General features: G+C 42.9%; 1 protein-coding gene across 1 annotated transcript in view; it reads left to right on the forward strand.

Annotated features, from left to right (window-relative positions):
* The window catches only part of LOC112257375 (endoplasmic reticulum metallopeptidase 1), a 37,559-nt gene that overhangs the window by 14,576 nt on the left and 1,489 nt on the right, over positions 1 to 21,494 (forward strand). Inside the window, exons 7-15 of the mRNA XM_042326541.1 lie at positions 4,260 to 4,472; positions 5,104 to 5,227; positions 5,544 to 5,640; positions 14,962 to 15,136; positions 16,038 to 16,228; positions 16,531 to 16,683; positions 17,078 to 17,280; positions 18,893 to 19,008; positions 20,579 to 20,742. Coding sequence (XP_042182475.1) covers positions 4,260 to 4,472; positions 5,104 to 5,227; positions 5,544 to 5,640; positions 14,962 to 15,136; positions 16,038 to 16,228; positions 16,531 to 16,683; positions 17,078 to 17,280; positions 18,893 to 19,008; positions 20,579 to 20,742 — 1,436 coding nt within the window. The remainder of the gene's footprint in view (positions 1 to 4,259; positions 4,473 to 5,103; positions 5,228 to 5,543; positions 5,641 to 14,961; positions 15,137 to 16,037; positions 16,229 to 16,530; positions 16,684 to 17,077; positions 17,281 to 18,892; positions 19,009 to 20,578; positions 20,743 to 21,494) is intronic.

Consider the following 21,494-nt stretch of genomic DNA (forward strand, 5'->3'; position numbering starts at 1 on the left):
TCTCACCCCGTGGGGTCAAAATGATCACAAGAACGGTGAGCAAAAATCCCAGAACCACACAGGGGGACCTAGTGAATGACCTGCAGAGAGCTGGGACCAAAGTAACAAAGTCTACCATTAGTAACACACTACGCTGCCAGGGACTCAAATCCTGCAGTGCCAGACGTGTCCCCCTGCTTAAGCCAGTACATGTCCAGGCCCGTCTGAAGTTTACTAGAGAGCATTTGGATGATCCAGAAGAAGATTGGGAGAATGTCATATGGTCAGATGAAACCAAAATATAACTTTTTGGTTAAAACTCAACTTGTTGTGTTTGGAGGACAAAGAATGCTGAGTTGCATCCAAAGAACACCATACCTACTGTGAAGCATGGGGGTGGAAACATCATGCTTTGGGGCTGTTTTTCTGCAAAGGGACCAGGACGACTGATCCGTGTAAAGGAAAGAATGAATGGGGCCATGGATTGTGAGACTTTGAGTGAAAACCTCCTTCCATCAGCAAGGGCACTGAAGATTAAACATGGCTGGGTCTTTCAGCATGACAATGATCCCAAACACACCGCCAGGGCAACGAAGGAGTGGCTTCGTAAGAAGCATTTCAAGGTCCTGGAGTGGCCTAGCCCGTCTCCAGATCTCAACCCCATAGAAAATCTTCGGAGGGAGTTGGAAGTCCGTGTTACCCAGCAACAGCCCCAAAACATCACTGCTCTAGAGGAGATCTGCATGGAGGAATGGGCCAAAATACCAGCAACAGTGTGTGAAAACCTTGTGAAGACTTACAGAAAACATTTGACCTCTGTCATTGCCAACAAAGGGTATATAACAAAATATTGAGATAATCTTTTGTTATTGACCAAATACTTATTTTCCACCATAATTTGCAAATACATTCATTAAAAATCCTACAATGTGATTTTCTGGATTTTTTTTCTTCTCATTTTGTCTGTCATAGTTGAAGTGTACCTATGATGATAATTACAGGCTTCTCTCATATTTTTTAGTGGGAGAAATTGCACAATTGGTGGCTTACTAAATAGTTTTTTGCCCCACTGTACATGCTGTTAGTTCTGGTTGTAATCTGGTCCAAAACTACTATAGATGCATGCTGTTAGTTCTGGTTGTAATCTGATCCAAAACTAGATGCATGCTCTCACATCTGATTGTAATCTGGTCCAAAACTACTATAGATGCATTCTGTTAGTTCTGGTTGTAATCTGGTCCAAAACTACTATAGATACAGTTGAAGTCAGAAGTTTACGTACACTTAGGTTGGAGTCATTAAAACTCGTTTTTCAACCACTCCACAAATATCTTGTTAACAATCTATAGTTTTGGCAAGTCGGTTAGGACATCTACTTTGTGCATGACACAAGTCATTTTTCTAACAATTGTTTACAGACAGATTATTTCACTTATAATTCACTGTATCACAATTCCAGTGGGTCAAAGTTTACATACACACATTTGACTGTGCTTGGAAAATTCCAGAAAATGTCATGGCTTTAGAAGCTTCTGATTGGCTAATTGACATAATTTGAGTCAATTGGAGGTGTACCTGTGGATGTATTTCAATGCCTACCTTCAAACTCAGTGCCTTGACGTCATGGGAAAATCAAAAGAAATCAGCCAAGACTTCAGAAAAAAATTGTTGACCCCCACAAGTCTGGTTCATCCTTGGGAGTAATTTCCAAACGCCTGAATGTACTTTAGTGCAAATCAATCCCAGAACAAGAGCAAAGGACCTTGTGAAGATGCTGGAGGAAACAGGTACAAAATGATATATATCCACAGTAAAACAAGTCCTATATCGACATAACCTGAAAGGCAGCTCAGCAAGGAAAAAGCCACTTCTCCAAAACCGCCATAAAAAAGCCAGACTACGGTTTGCAACTGTACATGGGGACGAAGATCGTACTTTTTGGAGAAATGTCCTCTGGTCTGATGAAACAAAAATAGAACTGTTTGGCCATAATGACCATCGTTATGTTTGGAGGAAAAAGGGGGAGGCTTGCAAGCCGCAGAACACCATCCCAACTGTGAAGCACGACGATGGCAGCATCATGTTGTGGGGGTGCTTTTCTGCAGGAGGGACTGGTGCACTTCACAAAGTAGATGGCATCATGAGGTAGGAAAATTATGTGGATATATTGAAACAACATCTCAAGACATCAGTCAGGAAGTTAAAGATTGGTCGCAAATGGGTCTTCCAAATGGACAATGACCCCAAGCATACTTCCAAAGTTATGGCAAAATGGCTTAAGGACAACAAAGTCAAGGTATTGGAGTGGCCATCACAAAGCCCTGACCTCAATCCTATAGAAAATGTGTGGGCAGAACTGAAAATGTGTTTGCGAGCAAGGAGGCCTACAAACCTGACTCAGTTACACCAGCTCTGTCAGGAGGAATTGGCCAAAATTCAATTTATTGTGGGAAGCTTGTGGAAGGCTACCCAAAACGTTTGACCCAAGTTAAACAATTTAAAGGCAACGCTACCAAATACTAATGGAGTGTTAGTAAACTTCTGACCCACTGGGAATGTGATGAAAGAAATAAAAGCTGAAATAAATAATTCTCTATTATTCTGACATTTCACATTCTTAAAATATAGTGGTGATCCTAACTGACCTAAGACAGGGCATTTTTACTATGATTAAATGTCAGGAATTGTGAAACTGAGTTTAAATGTATTTGGCTAAGGTGTATGTAAACTTCCGACTTCAACTGTACATGCTGTTAGTTCTGGTTGTAATCTGGTTCAAAACTACTAAAGATAAATGCTCTTAGTTCTGCTTCAAAACTAGATGCAAATCACTTATTCCTTTGTCAATTTGTAGTGTAATTCTTAATCTCTGACTGGATGGGGGGAATTAGTGAAACTCTAAACATCAAATAATTTCAGTATGACAAGGCCTAGTTTCCCCCAACCCAGAGGACCAGCCAAGCTAGCCTGCTTAAACCAGACTGAAAGCTGTGACTCACCACTGTTTCAGTTTAAACACCGCTAAATCAGTTTGGATTCCAGGCTACCAGGCAGCCAATGTCCAAATGAAAGCAATGCTTTATGTTTGCGTTCTGGGGGCAGAACGGACTCTGTGGAGATATCAAACGGAACACTGGAACAATGGAGCTTTGTGCACGGCTGGCCATTTTACCAGGCTAGGCTGCTGTTTACTTACTTTTGTGTTTTCAAGCAAACAGAGAGGGGGAGATGCACTAGCAGCATACCAGACCTTGGTTCAGTTACTATTGGAAATCTTTCAAATAATTTAAGCATTTTCTCTAGTCTAGCTTACCATGGAGTGACAGATGTGTGCGATTTGCTGTTTTGGACATTTCTATTGGTCCATTTAAGCCAGGCAAGCTCAATCAAGCACAGACAAAGCTTTTAAATAATTTTCTATATTATTTGAACCCAGCTCTGCAGCATACTGAGATCATTCATAACCCACCGACAGCAGGGGACATCACAGACAGGCAGCACAACTGACCCATCCAAGTGTAATCACAATGCACTAAACGCTATGCTAGACAAACACAATACGTTTATGTATCCCTGCCTTTTTGTGTTCTATTTGTTTAGGGATTGATGTTGTCTTGGCATAGAATGCAGCACATTCATGTTTTTCATCCTCCCACTGGTCCCTTTGTCTGTCTGTTGTTGGTTTAATGATTGATACATTGCATTGTTTGTTTAGAAAATGCTTCTATTGAAGCACTACTCGGTATACCAGCGAATCACTGCAGCTTTTCAGGCTAAAGGGCACAACACCAATATAATCCAGCTGGGATTTGATCAGACAAACTCTCTCATCTAATGGGGCGGCAGGTAGCCTGGTGGTTAGAGCGTTGGACTAGTAACCGAAAGGTTGCAAGATCGAATCCCCGAGCTGACAAGTTTAAAAAATGTTTTTAAAAAATCTGTCCTTCTGCCCCTGAACAAGGCAGCTAACCCACTGTTCCTAGGCCGACATCGAATGACTTGCCTAGAAAAGATAAAGATAAAATAAACTAAATAATGTCCATGGATATAACTGTTAGGCCAAAGAGAGTTTTAGACTGAATGTCAAATGTAACAGCTTTTTAGAAATGCCTTCTCAGTCTCATCATAAACTATGTTTTTAGCAGCTAATGGCAATCTCTAATAAATTCTACCTTAAATCTCATCTGGAAGAGAGGCCTGTTTTGTACCCAATTTACACCAGTGGGTTCAATAAATCAAATTTGACTTCACTTTACTTAACCTCCTTCCCGTATCCCTAGGTGACAACATCCTGGCGGTACTGAAGCACCTGGTGATGTCTGAGGAGCTGGCGGACTCGTCGGAGTATCGTCATGGCAACATGGTGTTCTTCGACCTGCTTGGCATGGTGGTGGTGGCGTACCCGGCCCGCGTTGGTACCATCATCAACTACATGACTGCCATGGCAACCTTCCTCTACCTATTTAAGAAGTGCTCCCATCCCAGTAATGTGGGTAAGTGACATCATGAGCATAGATTGCGACTTGACCCAGATTGCGATTTATAATGGACTGGTTTTGGATGGCGCAAACAACAACACCAATTGTATGAAGGCGGGGAGTATTGTCAAATTTTGTTATGAACAAATGCATCGAAGAGTAAAGTAAATGTAAAAGACACACAACATCAACAGTGTAATGTTGGGATTCAGTTTTGTCAGGTATCCTCAACTTTGGTCTAATAATTTTCCCATAATCTCCAAATTGTTCCCTTTTTAATTCCTACCATGGTTATGCTTTTCATATTTCTTCTGTAAGAAACATTTCTATTTAGCCCTATCCATATAGGCCAATCCCCACGAGTGTAAAGGGTTTATTGTGTTTGAGCAGAACAGGATGGGTTTGGTAATGTGGGGGATCTTTATTGGATATTTTCCTCTAAAGTGTGTTAAAGGATTAATGACGATCTGTGTACAGCAGAGTTGGGGTCAATTCCATTTGAATTCAGGAAGTAAACTGACATTCTAATTCTAATGTACATTTTCCTCATTGGCTTTCTACAGGGGAAAATATAATTACAGTTTACTTCCTGAATTGACCCCGTCCCTGACTAGCTGTGCACTGTATGTCCCCCTCTCTTTCCTAGGAGGTCGTTACATCAAGGAGCTGGTCTATGCCACGGCGGTGGTCATCCTCAGCTGGTTGGTCACTCTGCTGACAGTGCTCATCATAGCCTTGGTTGTGTCGCTGACAGGACGATCCATGTTCTGGTATTAACACTTGAAACACACATTTTCTTCAGGAAATGTACATTTTCTAGTTTATTTAGACAACATTTATTTCACCATTTAGACATAAATAACAAATGTTCAGAGTATAATAAGAGAAGATGTATGGAAGTAAATGTATCCAATCAATCTTCTTCCTGTGTGGTTATATTGGATCGCCCCTACCACACACTTTAGAGGACAACTTCATTATTTGAACAATATAGAATATTGTCATTACTTATAGAAGTATAAGTCATATCATTTTGCATAAATATAGTTTTTTTTTCTCCGTTTTTTTTTCTCCGTTGTCTTCTAGGTACAATGACTTCTATACATGCATCTTTATGTACGGTTCTGCTGCCACTGGGACGATGGTCCTGATCCACACACTGGCCAAGAACCTCTACTACGGGGTGAGCTGCGTGTGTGTGTGTTTGTGTTAGTGGTGCATGGGTCAGTTGTTTGTTCACCTGCACTCACTGCTAATAACCCATCCACAACCACCCGACTATATGTAAAAATGTGACAATCTGAGGCCCACACCTAACCCTCTAGCTGTAGGCTAGTCCGAGATGGCAGAACCATTTTTCTGAATGGGGGTGCAGGATGTTTTTTTTTGTTGTTGACTGATTTAGATATGTTTCTGCTTATAATTTCCAACATTTTGGTAGACTATTTGTTAGTAAACTTGTCTATAATTAGATACATGAAGCTTCTCTTCTGTCATTCGGTGCATCTGGGAAAGTATTCAGATCACTTCCCTTTTCCACATTCTAAGATGCTACAGCCTTATTCCACAGTTGACAGTGCATGTCAGAGCAAAAACCAAGCCAAGCCATGAGGTTGAAGGAATTGCCCTTAGAGCTCCGAAACAGGATTGTGTCGAGGCACAGATCTGGGGAAGGGTACCAAGAACACAGTGGCCTCCATCCTTCTTAAATGGAAGAAGTTTGGAACCAGCAAGATTCTTCCTAGAGCTGGCCGCCCAGCCAAACTGAGCAATCGGGGGAGAAGGGCCTTGGTCAGGGAGGTGACCAAGAACCCGATGGTCACTCTGATAGAGTTCCTCTGTGGAGATGGGAGAACCTTCCAGAAGGACAACCATCTCTGCAGCACTCCACCATCAGGCCTTTATGGTAGAGTGGCCAGATTGAAGCCCCTTCTCAGTAAAATGAACATGACAGCCCACTTGGAGTTTGCCAACAGGCATCTAAAGAACTCTCAGACCATGAGAAACAAGATTCTCTGGTCTGATGAAACCAAGATTGAAATCTCGTCACATCTGGAGGTAACCTGGCACCATCCCTACGGTGAAGCATGGTGGTGACAGCATCATGCTGTGGGGATGTTTTTCTGTGGCAGGGACTGGGAGACTAGTCAGGATCGAGGAAAAGATGAACGGAGCAAAGTACAGAGAGATCCTTGATGAAAACCTGCTCCAGAGTGCTCATGACCTCAGACTGGGCGCGAAGGTTCACCTTCCAACAGGACAACCACCCCAAGCACACAGCCAAGACAATGCAGGAGTGGCTTTGGGACAAGTTTCTGAATGCCCTTGAGTGGCCAAGCCAGAGCTTGGACTTGAACCTGATCAAACATCTCTGGAGAGAACTGAAAATAGCTATGCAGCGACGCTCCCCATCCAACCTGACAGAGCTTGAGAGGATCTGCAGAGAAGAGGAGAAACTCCACAAATACTGGTGTAGCTTCATACCCAAGAAGACTTGAGGGTGTAATCGCTGCCAAAGGTGCTTCAACAAAGTACTGAGTTAAGGGTCTGAATACTTATGTAAATGTAATAATTCTAAATACCTGTTTTTGCTTTGCCATTATGGGATATTGTGTGTAGATTGATGAGGGGGGGGAAACGATTTAATCAATTTTAGAATAAGGCTGTAACGTAACAAAATGTGGAAAAAGTCAAGAGGTCTGAATACTTTCCAATTGGACTGTAATGTCTATGGATTCAGTATGTTGCCCTAGGACAGCTATTATCAAACTGGGGTATGTGCAATGCTGTCGGGGTACGCCAAATAAAAATGTGATAAACATTTTCAAACAGTCCATTTATATTTTCCAACGGGGCTATACATTTGGGTGATGTTTTTTTCTCGCCTGAGTAGCCTCGTTTCACTGCCAAAAATAAAATGAAACCATCTAGTGTTCAGCGAAATAACAACACAATATCAAAAGCAACAAAAGCAACATATACCATTAATAAGAAGGGTCTAGAAGCGTCTTATATGGTGAGCTACCGAGTGGCTAGGACAGGCAAGCCCCACACTATTGTAGAGGACTTAATTCTTCCTGCTGCTGCGGATATGGCTGGGACAATGCTGGGCCCAAAAGGCCCCAAAAACTATACAGACAATGCCTTCATCAAACAACACTGTTTCACAATTTTCACAACGCATCAGACATGGCAGGAGATGTTTTGAAACAATTACTGCTTTGCATACAAGCCAGTGAATTTTATGCGTTACAGCTGGATGAGTCAACAGACTGGCACAGCTCCTGGTATATGTCTGTTATGTTTATGGGGGGTCAATTAAGGAAGACATGCTCTTCTGCAAACCAGGACAACAGGAGAGGATATTTTTTAAGTACTGAACAGCTTTGTGACATCAAATGGACTTTGGTGGTCAAGATGTGTTGGTATCTGTACTGATGGCACAAAAGCCATGACAGAGAGACATAGTAGAGTGATAATGCGTGTGCAAGCAGTTGCTCCCGACACTACTTGGGTACACTGCAGCATCCACCGAGAGGCTCTTGCTGCCAAGGGAATGCCTGACAGCTTGAAATATGTTTTGGATGCTACAGTGACAATGGTTACCTTTGTTAAAGCAAGGCCCCTGAACTCTCGTGTATTTTCTGCATTATGCAATGATATGGGCAGCGACCATGTAATGCTTTTACAACATACCGAAGTGCGCTGGTTATCAAGGGGCAAACTATTGACACAATTTTTTTTAGAATTGAGAGACGAGCTTAAAGTTTTCTTTACTGACCATCATTTTCACTTGTCTGACTGTTTGCATGATGACGAGTTTCTCACACTACTGGCCTATCTGGGTGATGTTTTTTCTCGCCTGAATGATCTGAATCTAGGATTACAGGGACTCTCCACAACTATATACAATATACGGGACAAAATTAAGGCTATGATTAAGAAGTTGGAGCTCCTCTCTGTCTGCACTAACAAGGACAACACACAGGTCTTTCCATCATTGTATAATTTTTGGGTGCAAATGAACTCAAGCTTACGGACAATGTCAAATGTGATACAGCAAAGCACCTGAATGAGTTGGGTGCGCAATTACTCAGGTACTTTCCCGAAACAGAGGACACAAACAACTGGATTCGTTATCCCTTTTCATGCTCTGCCTCCATTCCACTTACCGATATCTGAACAAGAGATCCTCATCGAAATTGCAATAAGCGGTTCTGTGAAAATTGAATTGAATCAGAAGCCACTGCCAGATTTCTGGATTGGGCTGCGCTCAGAGTATCCTGTCTTGGCAAATCGCGCTGTTAAGACTGTGTGTGTGTGTGTGTGTGTGTGTGTGTGTGTGTGTGTGGCAGGCTTACAATGATGGCAAAAAACAACATTTGACTGTGCGCTGACCCTGGTGCTATTTGACAGAACGCTGGTTGTTGAATGTTTGAAGGGGTACGGGACTATAAAACGTTTGGGAACCACTGCCCTAAAAGACTAAATAATCCCTTGCTCACCATAAATCGATAGAATACCAATGTCAACTAGATTGAAGCGTTCAAAGTTCTCTGTCATTTCTGCTTCTTTCTCAGAGCAAAGACGTTTAGGGATCGGGAGGAAATGCAATAGCAAAAAAAAAAAAAAAAAAAAAAGGAATGATTTTCTTTGCCAAGTTTCTGAAGGACATGAGTTTGACCGGTTGTACGGAAATAGAAAGTTGTGTAAACGAGCCAACATGTTTCTGATTAGATTTCAGTTCAGCCTGGATGCATATTTAATGTGGTTGTAGTACTATCAGTGTTTATGATGATGATAAATATAGCACCTCTACAGACGGTATCTAACTGACCATTCACATTCTCTCAAGATGCTGAAAGAAAAAAATCATATTTCTCCACTCCTGTTCCCCAGTCAAAATGTAGCCTACATTTGGTGTATCATTTTACTGCAAGAAATGTTTAATTCTGCAGGAGTTAATGTTAAGGCAATGTGAGAGGTTATAGACCTACAGTCAGAGTCCAGATGTCAGTTTCCATTTAACCCATCTGAACAGTAGGCTACAGTTCCCTTGACCTGTCATTGGCCTATTTGAAGTCCGATCTTGTGACTGTTGAATTTGTATAGCGCCTCACAATCACCACACAACACTGTTATCATCCTCTTGTACCACTTCACCAAATCTTTCCCAAACATTACTTTCTGGTCCTCCCTTCTCTTTATTTTCAACTCTACATTTCACAGCTTTTCTCTTATTGAAGTAAACTCCGACATTGTCCTTTTTGCCTTCGTGGATCGATGGTAACCTTTTCTGCCCGTTCCCAGGTGTGTGGCCTATTTGGCGGTAGTACAGTTAGGCCCGAAAGCTACCAGCACTAATACCAGATACTCTGAAAGAAAAACCTCAGTGTAGCCTATAGATGCAGTTGACCGGGAAGTTCATGAGCAGATGAGCTCCTGAATCTTTCAGAATTATTCTACAAAAAGATGGATTTAGAGTTTAGATTTTTTTTTACAAGGATATATACATGATACTACCCTCCACAACCTAACCTTAATTCCAAATGCAAACTCACAGCCTCGTTTTGGACAAAATTCTCACTGCTAATGTTTCTTACTGCTATCCAGCAAACTTTCTGAAAACCCAACAACCAGCTATAGAAGCACAACAGAAACCCAACCTGGAACTGATTAAGTAATGTTCAGTCTGAAGCTACTTCTAAAGCCTAGAAGGAAAATAACATTACAATCATCTCTACATATTTTACTTTATAAAGGCTGAATGCTAAATTAAAAGGCTACCAAGCTTGCTAGGAAAGAACCGATCCTGCTGCAACTTCAATTAGCACTAAGGTGTGAAGTGAGAGGTGTGAAAGTCCTTCAGCCCAACTATGGCAGCAGAGTTCCTCCCCCAACCAAATTTTGTCCCCTGCTCCATGCATCCCCCCTTTGCAGAGGTCACCACAGTACAGTATCCCTTGGATATAAAAAATGAGAAAGATTACAAAGAGAAGCTCCTCATGGACAATCCAGAGACACTTTTAGCTGACTGCTACAAAAATAGGAAAGAAAGCAACTTAATCTTCTACACAGACCATCCCTGGGCATTGCACACTGCTATAAGAGCACAGCACCCTCCTTCAAGAGTTAGGGTATTGGCAGAGGGTGGAAGATCAGAATACCTGAAAACAAGGACCCTCAGACAACCTATTCAATCTGTACAACAATGGAACAGTGGAGGAGGGAAACTTAAACACTTTCAGCAGGACTTCCACAGAAGTCCACAGAAGAGCACGGCAGGAGAAGCTCTCTCTTGATGACGACTACCCCACTCCAAGCTAGTCTGATCACACCTCTTCACACTGCCCTGCAGACGAGGAGAGTCACCCCCATAGTCGAGAGGGATACATTCAGAGATGGTGAGCTAGTCCACACACACCAGACGGCACAGAATCACAAAACAGACCAGCACAACCACACACCCCTCCCCCAACAGGACCTGAAGGGCTGAAGGTGGAGATAAATGACTGTCTGGGAGAGCTGGCTGCACTCCGGTCTGAGGTGAGAGAACTTGAGGAAATAGAGGAACACACAGCCCAGCTAACAGCACTGCAGGAAGAGGTGAGAACTGAGATGCGACAATGAACAACTCATAGGAGCTAGCCGTTCTCCCCCCCAGGGAAGTCAACAGAACAGCCCACTTCTGCCCCCGCCCACGTCCCCCGCCCCTACAGCAAGGACCTCAACATGGCAGCTGCACATGCCCAGACCTTGAGTAGAGCAACAGGTCCAACCTCCACTAATACACCCGCCCAAGCCCCATCCTGCGACCCAAGAGGCATGCACCAGACACCCAGCATGCTCTGCTCACACCTAATGGTCCGGGCCTAAACCACACAAATGGCAACACTAGACACTATGGAACAGAAAGCTTTTACTATATCATCCTGGAATATACAAGGTCTGAGGTCATCTGCCTTTGGCCTAAAGAGCAGGAACCTGGACTTCACCAAAGAACTCAGAAATACAGACATTGTCATCCTACAAGAAACATGGTATAGAGGAGAGGGACCCACTAGTTGCCCTCTAGGTTACAGAGAGCTGGTAGTCCCATCCACCAAACTACCAGGTGTGAAACAGGGATGACACTCAGTGATTATATATGGCAGCGGGGATTACACAGTCCAAGAAGGGGAGTGTGGCTGCAAAATGGTCTTTTCCCAGAATGCATTTTGTGCCGCCAATTTGTGCACATTCATTGTTTCATAACTTCATTGTGCGAATTGTTTGCATTTGATTGTTAGCGTCTATCAATTCCCCTTTACATACATCACCAGTAGTACATTTACCGTTAATTCATAATCTACAATGTTTGTTTTGTTATGGTAATTTATGTTAATGCATTCAACATATTATTCCAATCTTTTACCGTTCTCATTGTCAGAGTGGACACATTGTTTGCAGGACCCACAACCTATGCTGCTATACTTGTGAGAAACAAGTTTTGGTTTATTTCATTCCATTTACAAGTTTTGTCAATCTATTCATAGTCTTTTAATGGAGTGCTCCTGTCAATGTTGAGTAAGGACGCACACCTGATTACACATAGGCCAATAGGCTACCTGGCCTGCGTGCAAATGTTAGCATATAAGTGTGCCCATTGGGGATCTGATTGGCTTAACGCACTACCACTAATGAGCTGTGGAGCTTCTCAAAGTAATGTTTTCTTCACCTAAAACAGCAGGCAAACAAAGTCTGTTTTAACATCCATTGAGAATGACAATAGTTCCTCAATGTATTTGAAAAATCTTTCCAGCCCTCTCCCTTTCGATAACAATTCAGAGTGAAAGGGACAAAAGTCATGCTCTGATTCTGTGAAACATAAAATAGGCCTACCTGATTACGCAAATAGCCTACAGCTGTCTGTCCTGAGCTCACTGGTGTGGAGAAACTCTGAGGGCCCAGAGTATTTTATACAATGTCGCAAGTTAGCTAGCTCAAGCTTCAGCTGGACCCAAGTTAATAGTTGATACAATGTTTCAAGTTCATTGCAGACAGGCTATGCATAGACAGTGTGATTTGTAGAGTATTTATTTTCAGGATATTTTCTACCTGCAGGCAGCAATGTTTTTATTTGTTGGCTTTATAAGCTACTTTTTACATAGCTGGCAATGGCAATAGAAGGTACTTTGTAGGTTTGTATCATTTTCATTTAGATTTGGATAGAACATTTACAATACGAAGATGTTATTATAAATGAAATGAAACTGTTCCATGAAAATGTGTATATGAAAATCATAACTGGCATGCAGATCAGTAGAAATGGTAAGATAAATTGGCATTCAACATGAGAAAGGTTGCTGACTCTTCGTGTAGCCTTTTACCGGCAACTTCAGGAGAGTAGTGGCAGAATCTGTGAAAGCCAGCAGGAGGAAGATGTTTTCTTCCCTAGATCTCTGACTCCCTCTTGAGTTATTTGTGTTTTATTTAATCAAACAGTGAGCTTAAAGCATCAGACAATCTTAATGCATACAGTGCATTCGGAAAGTATTCAGACCCCTTGACCTTTTCCACATTTTGTTACGTTACAGCCCTTTTCTAAAATGGGTAAAGGGCTGTTTCTTTCTCATCAATCTACACACAATACCCCATAATGACAAAGCAAAAACAGGTTTTTAGAAATTTTAGCACAGAAATACCTTATTTACATAAGTATTCAGAACCTTCGCTATGAGACTCCACATTGAGCTCAGGTGCGTTGATGTCATTAAAACACATAGGGTGTACCTAGGTATGGAAAAATACAAGTCAAATTCTACCAATCAATTAGTTGAAAGAACAGATTACTTTCCGTCGACCAATATTAATTATTTTGTCGGGGACAGCCCTACTGGATACTGCAGTGATTTTTATTTTATTTATTAAAAACATTTTTTTTTTTACCACAATGTGAAGCCTTGCCTGTTAGAAACCTCAGAAACTCATAAAGTCATATGACTGAAAAAGTTCTACCTCCCAGACCAGACGCTTTGAAAAGCTTGTAACAGATATTATTCTGAAACTGTTCAGTTCAGCCCAGCAGGTTTAAAACAGCATGCGTATGTTGTGCTTTCAACAGACTTGTGTCAATAGTGCTATAGTCTTATGCCCAGCCTAGCCACGTTTATACAGACTCCGCTTCTGTTTCTGTCATTGACCTCTCTGTTCTGTCTGTAACCACGCTGGGTTATTTTGGTATTGTCCTGGGTGCATTTGTTCCACGGGAGTGGACAATATCTATATTTTAATATGCATACTGGCATACCATACCACTTGGAATGAAGCAATGTATTGGGCATGTATTGTCAGTTCTATATTAGCCTGCATATTGGGATGTAGCCAATGGTTTATGCCAGTGCTCTATGGTAGGTAGTGGTGCTGTAGCAGGCTAGCCTTTGCTTCCTACAGAGACACTGAGTGGCAGAGCTCCAGGCCTGGACACTGAGTGGCAGAGCTCCAGGCCTGGACACTGAGTGGCAGAGCTCCAGGCCTGGACACTGAGTGGCAGAGCTCCAGGCCTGGACACTGAGTGGCAGAGCTCCAGGCCTGGACACTGAGTGGCAGAGCTCCAGGCCTGGACACTGAGTGGCAGAGCTCCAGGCCTGGACACTGAGTGGCAGAGCTCCAGGCCTGGACACTGAGTGGCAGAGCTCCAGGCCTGGACACCAGGCCTGGACACTGAGTGGCAGAGCTCCAGGCCTGGACACTGACAGTGGCAGAGCTCCAGGCCTGGACACTGAGTGGCAGAGCTCCAGGCCTGGACACTGAGTGGCAGAGCTCCAGGCCTGGACACTGAGTGGCAGAGCTCCAGGCCTGGACACTGAGTGGCAGAGCTCCAGGCCTGGACACTGAGACACTGAGTGGCGCCAGTCTCCACTGTTGTAGTTGAAGGCAGTCGTTCATACTTCACTACAGTGCCAGGGTAAACGTACAGAGGATATTAAGAGGTAGATTAAACAACATTCTCCTCCATGACCAGAGTCAGAATTATGTGTGATTCAGGCACAGTACTGGCGATAATGGAGTGGTTTTAAACTCTGTGAATGAGACCTTTGTTGGTATTCACACATCACTAAGTGCTGCCGGGAGAGAAAGAGAAGTAGAGGGAAGAGCGAAAGGCAGAGTCCTGGCCATTCGCCTGTGGGATGTCAGGGTGGGTCTATCTGGGCTGAAGTTCACTCTCTCTCCATGGTTCTCACATGGTCTGTGTAAGGCAGCTCAATAAAACATGCATCAAAACCAATCTGACTGAATTTTATGTTGACTATGCAGCCAAGTAACCATGAGAGAACATTTTTTGATAGATCTTGGTGTTGATATAACAATTAAATGGATAAGCCTATTTTGGGGGAATGGATGACGGTCTATCTGCCCTTATTGACCCCTGTCTGTCTGAGTGTTCCTCTTGCATACTGTATCAATACACCAGTGACAGGGATTGTTCCTTGCTGACCTGGTCTGTCTGGTCGTCCTCCTGCAGGGTGTACGTCGTCTGGAGCTGGGGGAGCTCTACTTTGACGTGAGCCTGCTGCTGTGGTGCGGTGCCCTAGTCTACCTCACAGCTAACGACCTCTGCTCTGCCTACGTCCCCATGCTGATGGTGGCCTTCCCTCTGACCACCAAGCTGCTCCTCGTCAGGGAGTTTAAACTCAGAGGTGAGGAGAGAATAGATGGATAGATTTGGATAGTATTCAGACACCTTGAGTTTTTACACATTTTGTTACGTTACAGCCTTATTTGAAAATGTATTCGATAATTTTTTTCCCTCAATCTACACACAATACCCCATAATGAAAAAGCAAAAACCATGTTTTTAGACATTTTAGCAAATGTATAAGCTTTTTTATTTTTTTATACCTTATTTACATAAGTATTCAGACCCTTTGCTATGAGACTCGAAATTGAGCTCCGGTGCATCCTGTTTCAATTGATCATCATTGAGATGTTTCTCCAACTTGATTAGAGCCCACCTGTGGTAAATCCAATTCATTGGACATGATTTGGAAAGGCACACACCTGTCTATATATAAGGTCCCACAGTTGACAGTGCATGTCAGAGCAAATACCAAGCCATGATGTTGAAGGAATTGTCCGTAGAGCTCCGAGACAGGATTGTGTCGAGGCACAGATGTGGGAAAGGCTACCAAGAACAGTGGCCTCCATCATTCTTTAAATGTAAGAAGTTTAGAAGCACCAAGAGTCTTCCAAGAGCTGACTGCCTGGCCAAACTGAGCAATTGGGGGAGAAGGGCCTTGGTCAGGGAGGTGACCAATAAGGAAATTCCTTTTCATGAACAACAAATGGATACAGGTTATTGGATAGACGTGGATACTGTTCAATGCTCCCATTGTTATTATTAAGTGTGATGTTTCAATCAGAAGGTTGTCAGGTCATTTCCACAGCTCAGCAGCAACAACGATACATTGATGTATCACATGATTAGTTTTGAATTGAAAGGGTTTTATATTGATCTCTTATTTGTTTGGTGCAGGTGAAGTACTCTGTTCTCTACAAGCTGGGTCTGGGTTCGTTAATGTATCTCTCCTGTGTCTCCAGGTGCATCGGTGAAGTACTCTGTTCTCTACCAGCTGGGTCTGGCTCTGCCCTATGTCCACTTCATGTTCCTGATCTGGGTAGTGTTTGAGATCTTCACGCCCATCCTGGGGCGCAGCGGCACAGAGATCCCCCCTGACGTGGTCCTGGCCACCCTCGTCACCCTCGCCACACTCTTCCTCTCCTCCTTCTTTGTGAGTAGAGTAGAACCATGGTTAATACTAGCTAGCTTTCCAAAAGAGGGTAGAGGACAGGAACGTGTTCCTGACTGTAGTCGTTGTGGAAATAACATTCCCATAGAAACCTTTGGAAGTGCCAGCATAGCAATAGTTATTACAATACAATACCAACCAGGTCAGCAGCAACTCCCCTCTCCATCATGGAATGGAGGATATTAGGCAGAAAGATTAAATATCATATCAGCTGATGACTTTAAACAGCTTTGAGTGACCTGATGTGTGTTTTGATTCTCTCCCTCATCCCTCTCTCCCCCCAGCTCCACTTCATCTACTTGGCTAGGTCTACTAAGTGGCTGTTGGCAGGTCTGGGAACAGTGTTCACTGTGTTTCTGGTGCTGGTGTTGTGTGGAATGTTCTTCCCCTACACAGCAGACCCCTCGGGCCCACGCCCCAAACGGGTCTTTCTTCAGGTGAGACCATCTGACACACACCCGACCCCACACCTCAAACGGTTCTAGTCCCGAGACCATCTCAGGCACTTTCTGCTTAGACGCACACACACCTGACAACATTTAATAAACAATCATCTGATGCATTGGGCTTAGTGTGTGTATCTCAATGAATTAAATACAGACCTTATATTACAATGACAACCTGGCAATTTTGACCGTCTTTCTGCCTGCTCCACCAAGCACATTTTTATTTATCCAGGACTTAAGAACAAACACACTCTTATTTCAAATGAACAACTGTGTGTCAATGTTGACTGAGTCTTTCTGTCTGCTCCTGCTAAACATGTGTTCAGGTGTTCTACCATGAGTTGCTGAATATCTTTTCACCTTTTCTCTCTTCTCTTCCTGTCAGCACACCACTCGTACCTTTCATGGTCTGGATGGCCAGGTGAAGAGCAGAGACTCAGGTCTGTGGATCAACAGCTTTGACTATACTGGTATGCAGCACATCACGCCTATCATACCAGAGATCAATGACACTATCAGGACCAGCTGTCAGGAGGACAGGCCTTTCTGTGGCTACCCCTGGTTCCTACCTGTCAAGTTCCTTGTCAAGTGAGTCATACCCATAGAACTAGGAATTAGAATATGTAGTATACAGTGTATTCGGGAAGTATTCAGACCCCTTTACATTTTCCACATTTTGTTACGTTACAACCTTATTCTAAACTACCCTAAAATACCCCATAATGACAAAATAAACAACTGAAATATCACATTTACACATTTAAGTATTCAGACCCTTTACTCAGTACTTTGTTGAAGCACCTTTGGTAGCGATTACAGCCTTGAGTCTTCTTGGGTATGACGCTACAAGCTTGGAACACCTGTATTTGGGGAGTTTCTTCCATTCTTCTCTGCAGATCCTCTCAAGCTCTGTCAGGTTGGATGGGGAGCGTTGCCTCACAGCTATTTTCAGGTCTCTCCAGAGATGTTCGATTGGGTTCATGTCCAGGCTCTGGCTGGGCCACTCAAGGACATTCAGAGACTTGTCCCGAAGACACTACTGCGTTGTCTTGGCTGTGTGCTTAGGGTCGTTGTCCTGTTGAAAGGTGAACCTTCACCCCAGTCTGAGGCTCTGGAGCAGGTTTTCATCAAGGATCTCTTTGTACTTTGCTCCATTCATCTTTCCCTCAATCCTGACTAGTCTCCTAGTCCCTGCCACTGAAAAACCTCCCCACAGCATGATGCTGCCACCACCATGTTTCACCGTAGGGATGGTGCCAGGTTTCCTCCAGACGTGAAGCTTGGTATTCAGGCCAAAGATTTCAATTTTGGTTTCATCAGACCAGAGAATCTTGTTTCTCATGGTCTAAGAGTCCTTTAGGTGACTTTTGGCAAACTCCAAGTATGTGCCTTTTACTGAAGAGTGGCTTCTGTCTGACCACTCTACCGTAAAGGCCTGATTGGTGGAGTGTTGCAGAGATTGTTGTCCTTCTGGAGCTCTGTCAAAGTGACCATCAGGTTCTTGGTCACCTCCCTGACCAAGGCCCTTCTCCCCCGATTGCTCAGTTTGGCCGGGCAGTCAGCTCTTGGAGGTTCTAAACTTCTTCAATTTAAAGAATGATGGGGACCTTCAATGATGCGGACATTTTTTGGTAAACTTCCCGGATCTGTGCCTCGACACAATCCTGTCTCAGAGCTCTACAGACAGTTCCTTTGACCTCATGGCTTGGTTTATGCTCTGACATGCACTGTCAACTGTGGGACCTTATATAGAAAGGTGTGTGCCTTTCCAAATCATGTCCAATTAAGTTGTAGAAACATCTTAAGGATGATCAATAGAAATAAGGTGCACCTGAGCTCAATTTCGAGTCTCATAGCAAAGGATTTCTATATTTTATCTTTTATAAATTTGGGGGAAAAAAAGCTATTTAATCCATTTTAGAATAAGGCTGTAACAAAATGTGGAGAATGTCTAGGTGTCTGAATACACTGTATACTAATTTAATAGGATCTCTACAGTCACACATGGCGTAATTAAATACCACTTATTATTATATTGTATCTCAAAGGGGTTAAAAATGCGTTGTCTATGGCAACACAATGCTGACGTATTTGGTTGTGTTTCATAAAGGAAAAACTACCATATATTTATTAAACATGTCTGGCAAGTATCGACTGGTTTAGCAAAATAACAACACTGTGTCAATTTCCTTGCTTTCAGGAAGAACTGGTACCTCCCAGCTCCTGAAGTCTTTCCCAGGTCGCCCATCGAGTTTCAGGTCCTTTCTAAAGAACAGACAAAATGGGGCACAGTGAAGATTACATTTGAAGTCAAAGGTGAGATTATATGAACATTGAACACATGGTATGTTTTATTGAACCTTTATTTAACTAGGCAAGTCAGTTAAGAACTAATTCTTATTTACAATGACGACCCTTCATCCTCTACCGCTACAGTGCCTTCAGAACGTATTCCCACCCCTTGACTTCTTACACATCTTGTTGTTTCAGCCTGAATTTAAATTGAGATTGCTTGTCACTGGCCTACACACAATTCCCCATAATGTCAATGTGGAATTATGTTTTTCTAAATGTTTACTGAATTATTAAAAATGAAAAGCTATAACGTCTTGAGTCAATAAGTATTCAACCCCTTTGTTAAGGCAAGCCTAAATAAGCACAGGAGTAAAAAGGTGCTTAACAAGTCACATAATAAGTTGCACAGACTCTCTCTGTGCAATAATAGCATTTAACATGATTTTTAAATGAATACCCCATCTCTGTACACCAAACATACAATTACAGTATCTGTAAGGTCCCTCAGTCGAGCAGTGAATAAAAAATATACAAAAATAATAATGGGCAAATGTTGCACAATCCAGGTGTGTAAAGCTCTTAGACTTCCAAAGGTGATTCTAACATGTATTGACTCAGGGGGTTGACTACATATCTAATCTAATCAGGATTATAATGAATAAAAATATATGTTTATATATATATATATATATATATATATATATACATATATGTATGTATTTTTTTTTTTACAAATGTTGTTTTTTCACTGACAGTGTTTTGAGTGGATCGTTGACAGAAAAATGACAATTAGTAACACAACAAAATATGGAAAAAGTCAAGGGGTGTGAATACTTTCTGAAGGCACTGTATGGTCCATTACTCCAATCCTCTATCACTACCTGTGTAGGATCCAATCCTCTATCACTACCTGCTGTATGGTCCATTACGCCAATCCTCTATCACTACCTGTGTAGGATCCAATCCTCTATCACTACCTGCTGTAGGATCCAATCCTCTATCACTACCTGCTGTAGGGTCCAATCCTCTATCACTACCTGCTGTAGGGTCCAATCCTCTATCACTACCTGTGTAGGATCCAATCCTCTATCACTACCTGCTGTAGTGTCCAATCCTCTATCACTACCTGCTGTAGGGTCCAATCCTCTATCACTACCTGCTGTAGGGTCCAATCCTCTATCACTACCTGCTGTAGGGTCCAATCCTCTATCACTACCTGTGTAGGATCCAACCCTCTATCACTACCTGCTGTAGGGTCCAATCCTCTATCACTACCTGCTGTAGGGTCCAATCCTCTATCACTACCTGCTGTAGGGTCCAATCCTTTATCACTACCTGCTGTAGGGTCCAATCCTATATCACTACCTGCTGTAGGGTCCAATCCTCTATCACTACCTGCTGTAGGGTCCATTACTCCAATTCTCTATCTCTACCTGCTGTAGGATCCATTACTCCAATCCTCTATCACTACCTGCTGTAGGGTCTGTTATTCCAATCCTTGTCCCTCTCTCCAAATGTTGTGTGAGAAAAGGCAGTGTCTAGGAACCATAGTTTGTGACATGCATTGTGTGTGACTATGTCCGTCCCCCAGGTCCCAGCCACATGTCCCTCTACCTGAGACCCCACCAAGGGGCCTCTCTGTCCAGCTGGTCGTTTGGGGATGGTGTTCCCCAGTACCACCTGGCTGGAGAGTACTTTATATTCTACTCCCACGGCCTGGATGCCCCCGCCTGGAACTTCTGGTTCGAAATACAGGTACAGAATATTAGGGATTTAGGATTCCAAACAGGCAAAGCTGGTTGGGATAATGTCATGACATCAGTTTTACCTGCTGGGTTAGCACCTTAATTAACACATTCCTTTTTTCATTGCAAGCTTGGATTTAATGCACAGTGTACTTTCAAAAGCTTCAGAAGAATTTGTGCACGAGCCTTTGGAGGAATGCTTGTCTTTGTGTACAGTGTACTAGGGGTTTGCTGAGTACTCGGACAAAACAAGTATCGTAATAGATATGGAGAATTTTCAGAATACGATTAGTATCTTTTTGTAATTATCCATGATTGGCAAAAGTATTTTTCAGTTGCCAGAACACATCTCTTTCACTCTGAACAACTATTGGCTAGTTCTTTTGTCTGTAAAGAAACAGGCGGGGTATCGGTTGAACCTGCTGCAATGATTGGATTAGAACAAGCCGCTATCATCTCCCCAGACAGATGCGGCCCTGTTTCACTCAGTCACTTGTCTCAGGGCACAAGTCTCCCTTTCTCCAAACATCGTGTATGAATCAGAATCCGTAGCTATTCATTGTTGTATAATCTAGTTATTTCCTGGTTGACTTTGCTGAGGCCATTATGGTTGTTTTAGTCTGTCGACTTGGCGTTGTTTAGTAGGACTACTTGGTCTGTAATGATTCCATTGCTTTACGACATCTGTTATGTCGTGATCCAAGCCTATGCTTGCTGTTATTTCTTCTCACCCCAGGCATATTTCCTGAGTGACAACAAATG

Source organism: Oncorhynchus tshawytscha, linkage group LG09 (assembly GCF_018296145.1).
Source record: "Oncorhynchus tshawytscha isolate Ot180627B linkage group LG09, Otsh_v2.0, whole genome shotgun sequence".
In the NCBI taxonomy this organism is placed as follows: Eukaryota; Metazoa; Chordata; class Actinopteri; order Salmoniformes; family Salmonidae; genus Oncorhynchus; species Oncorhynchus tshawytscha.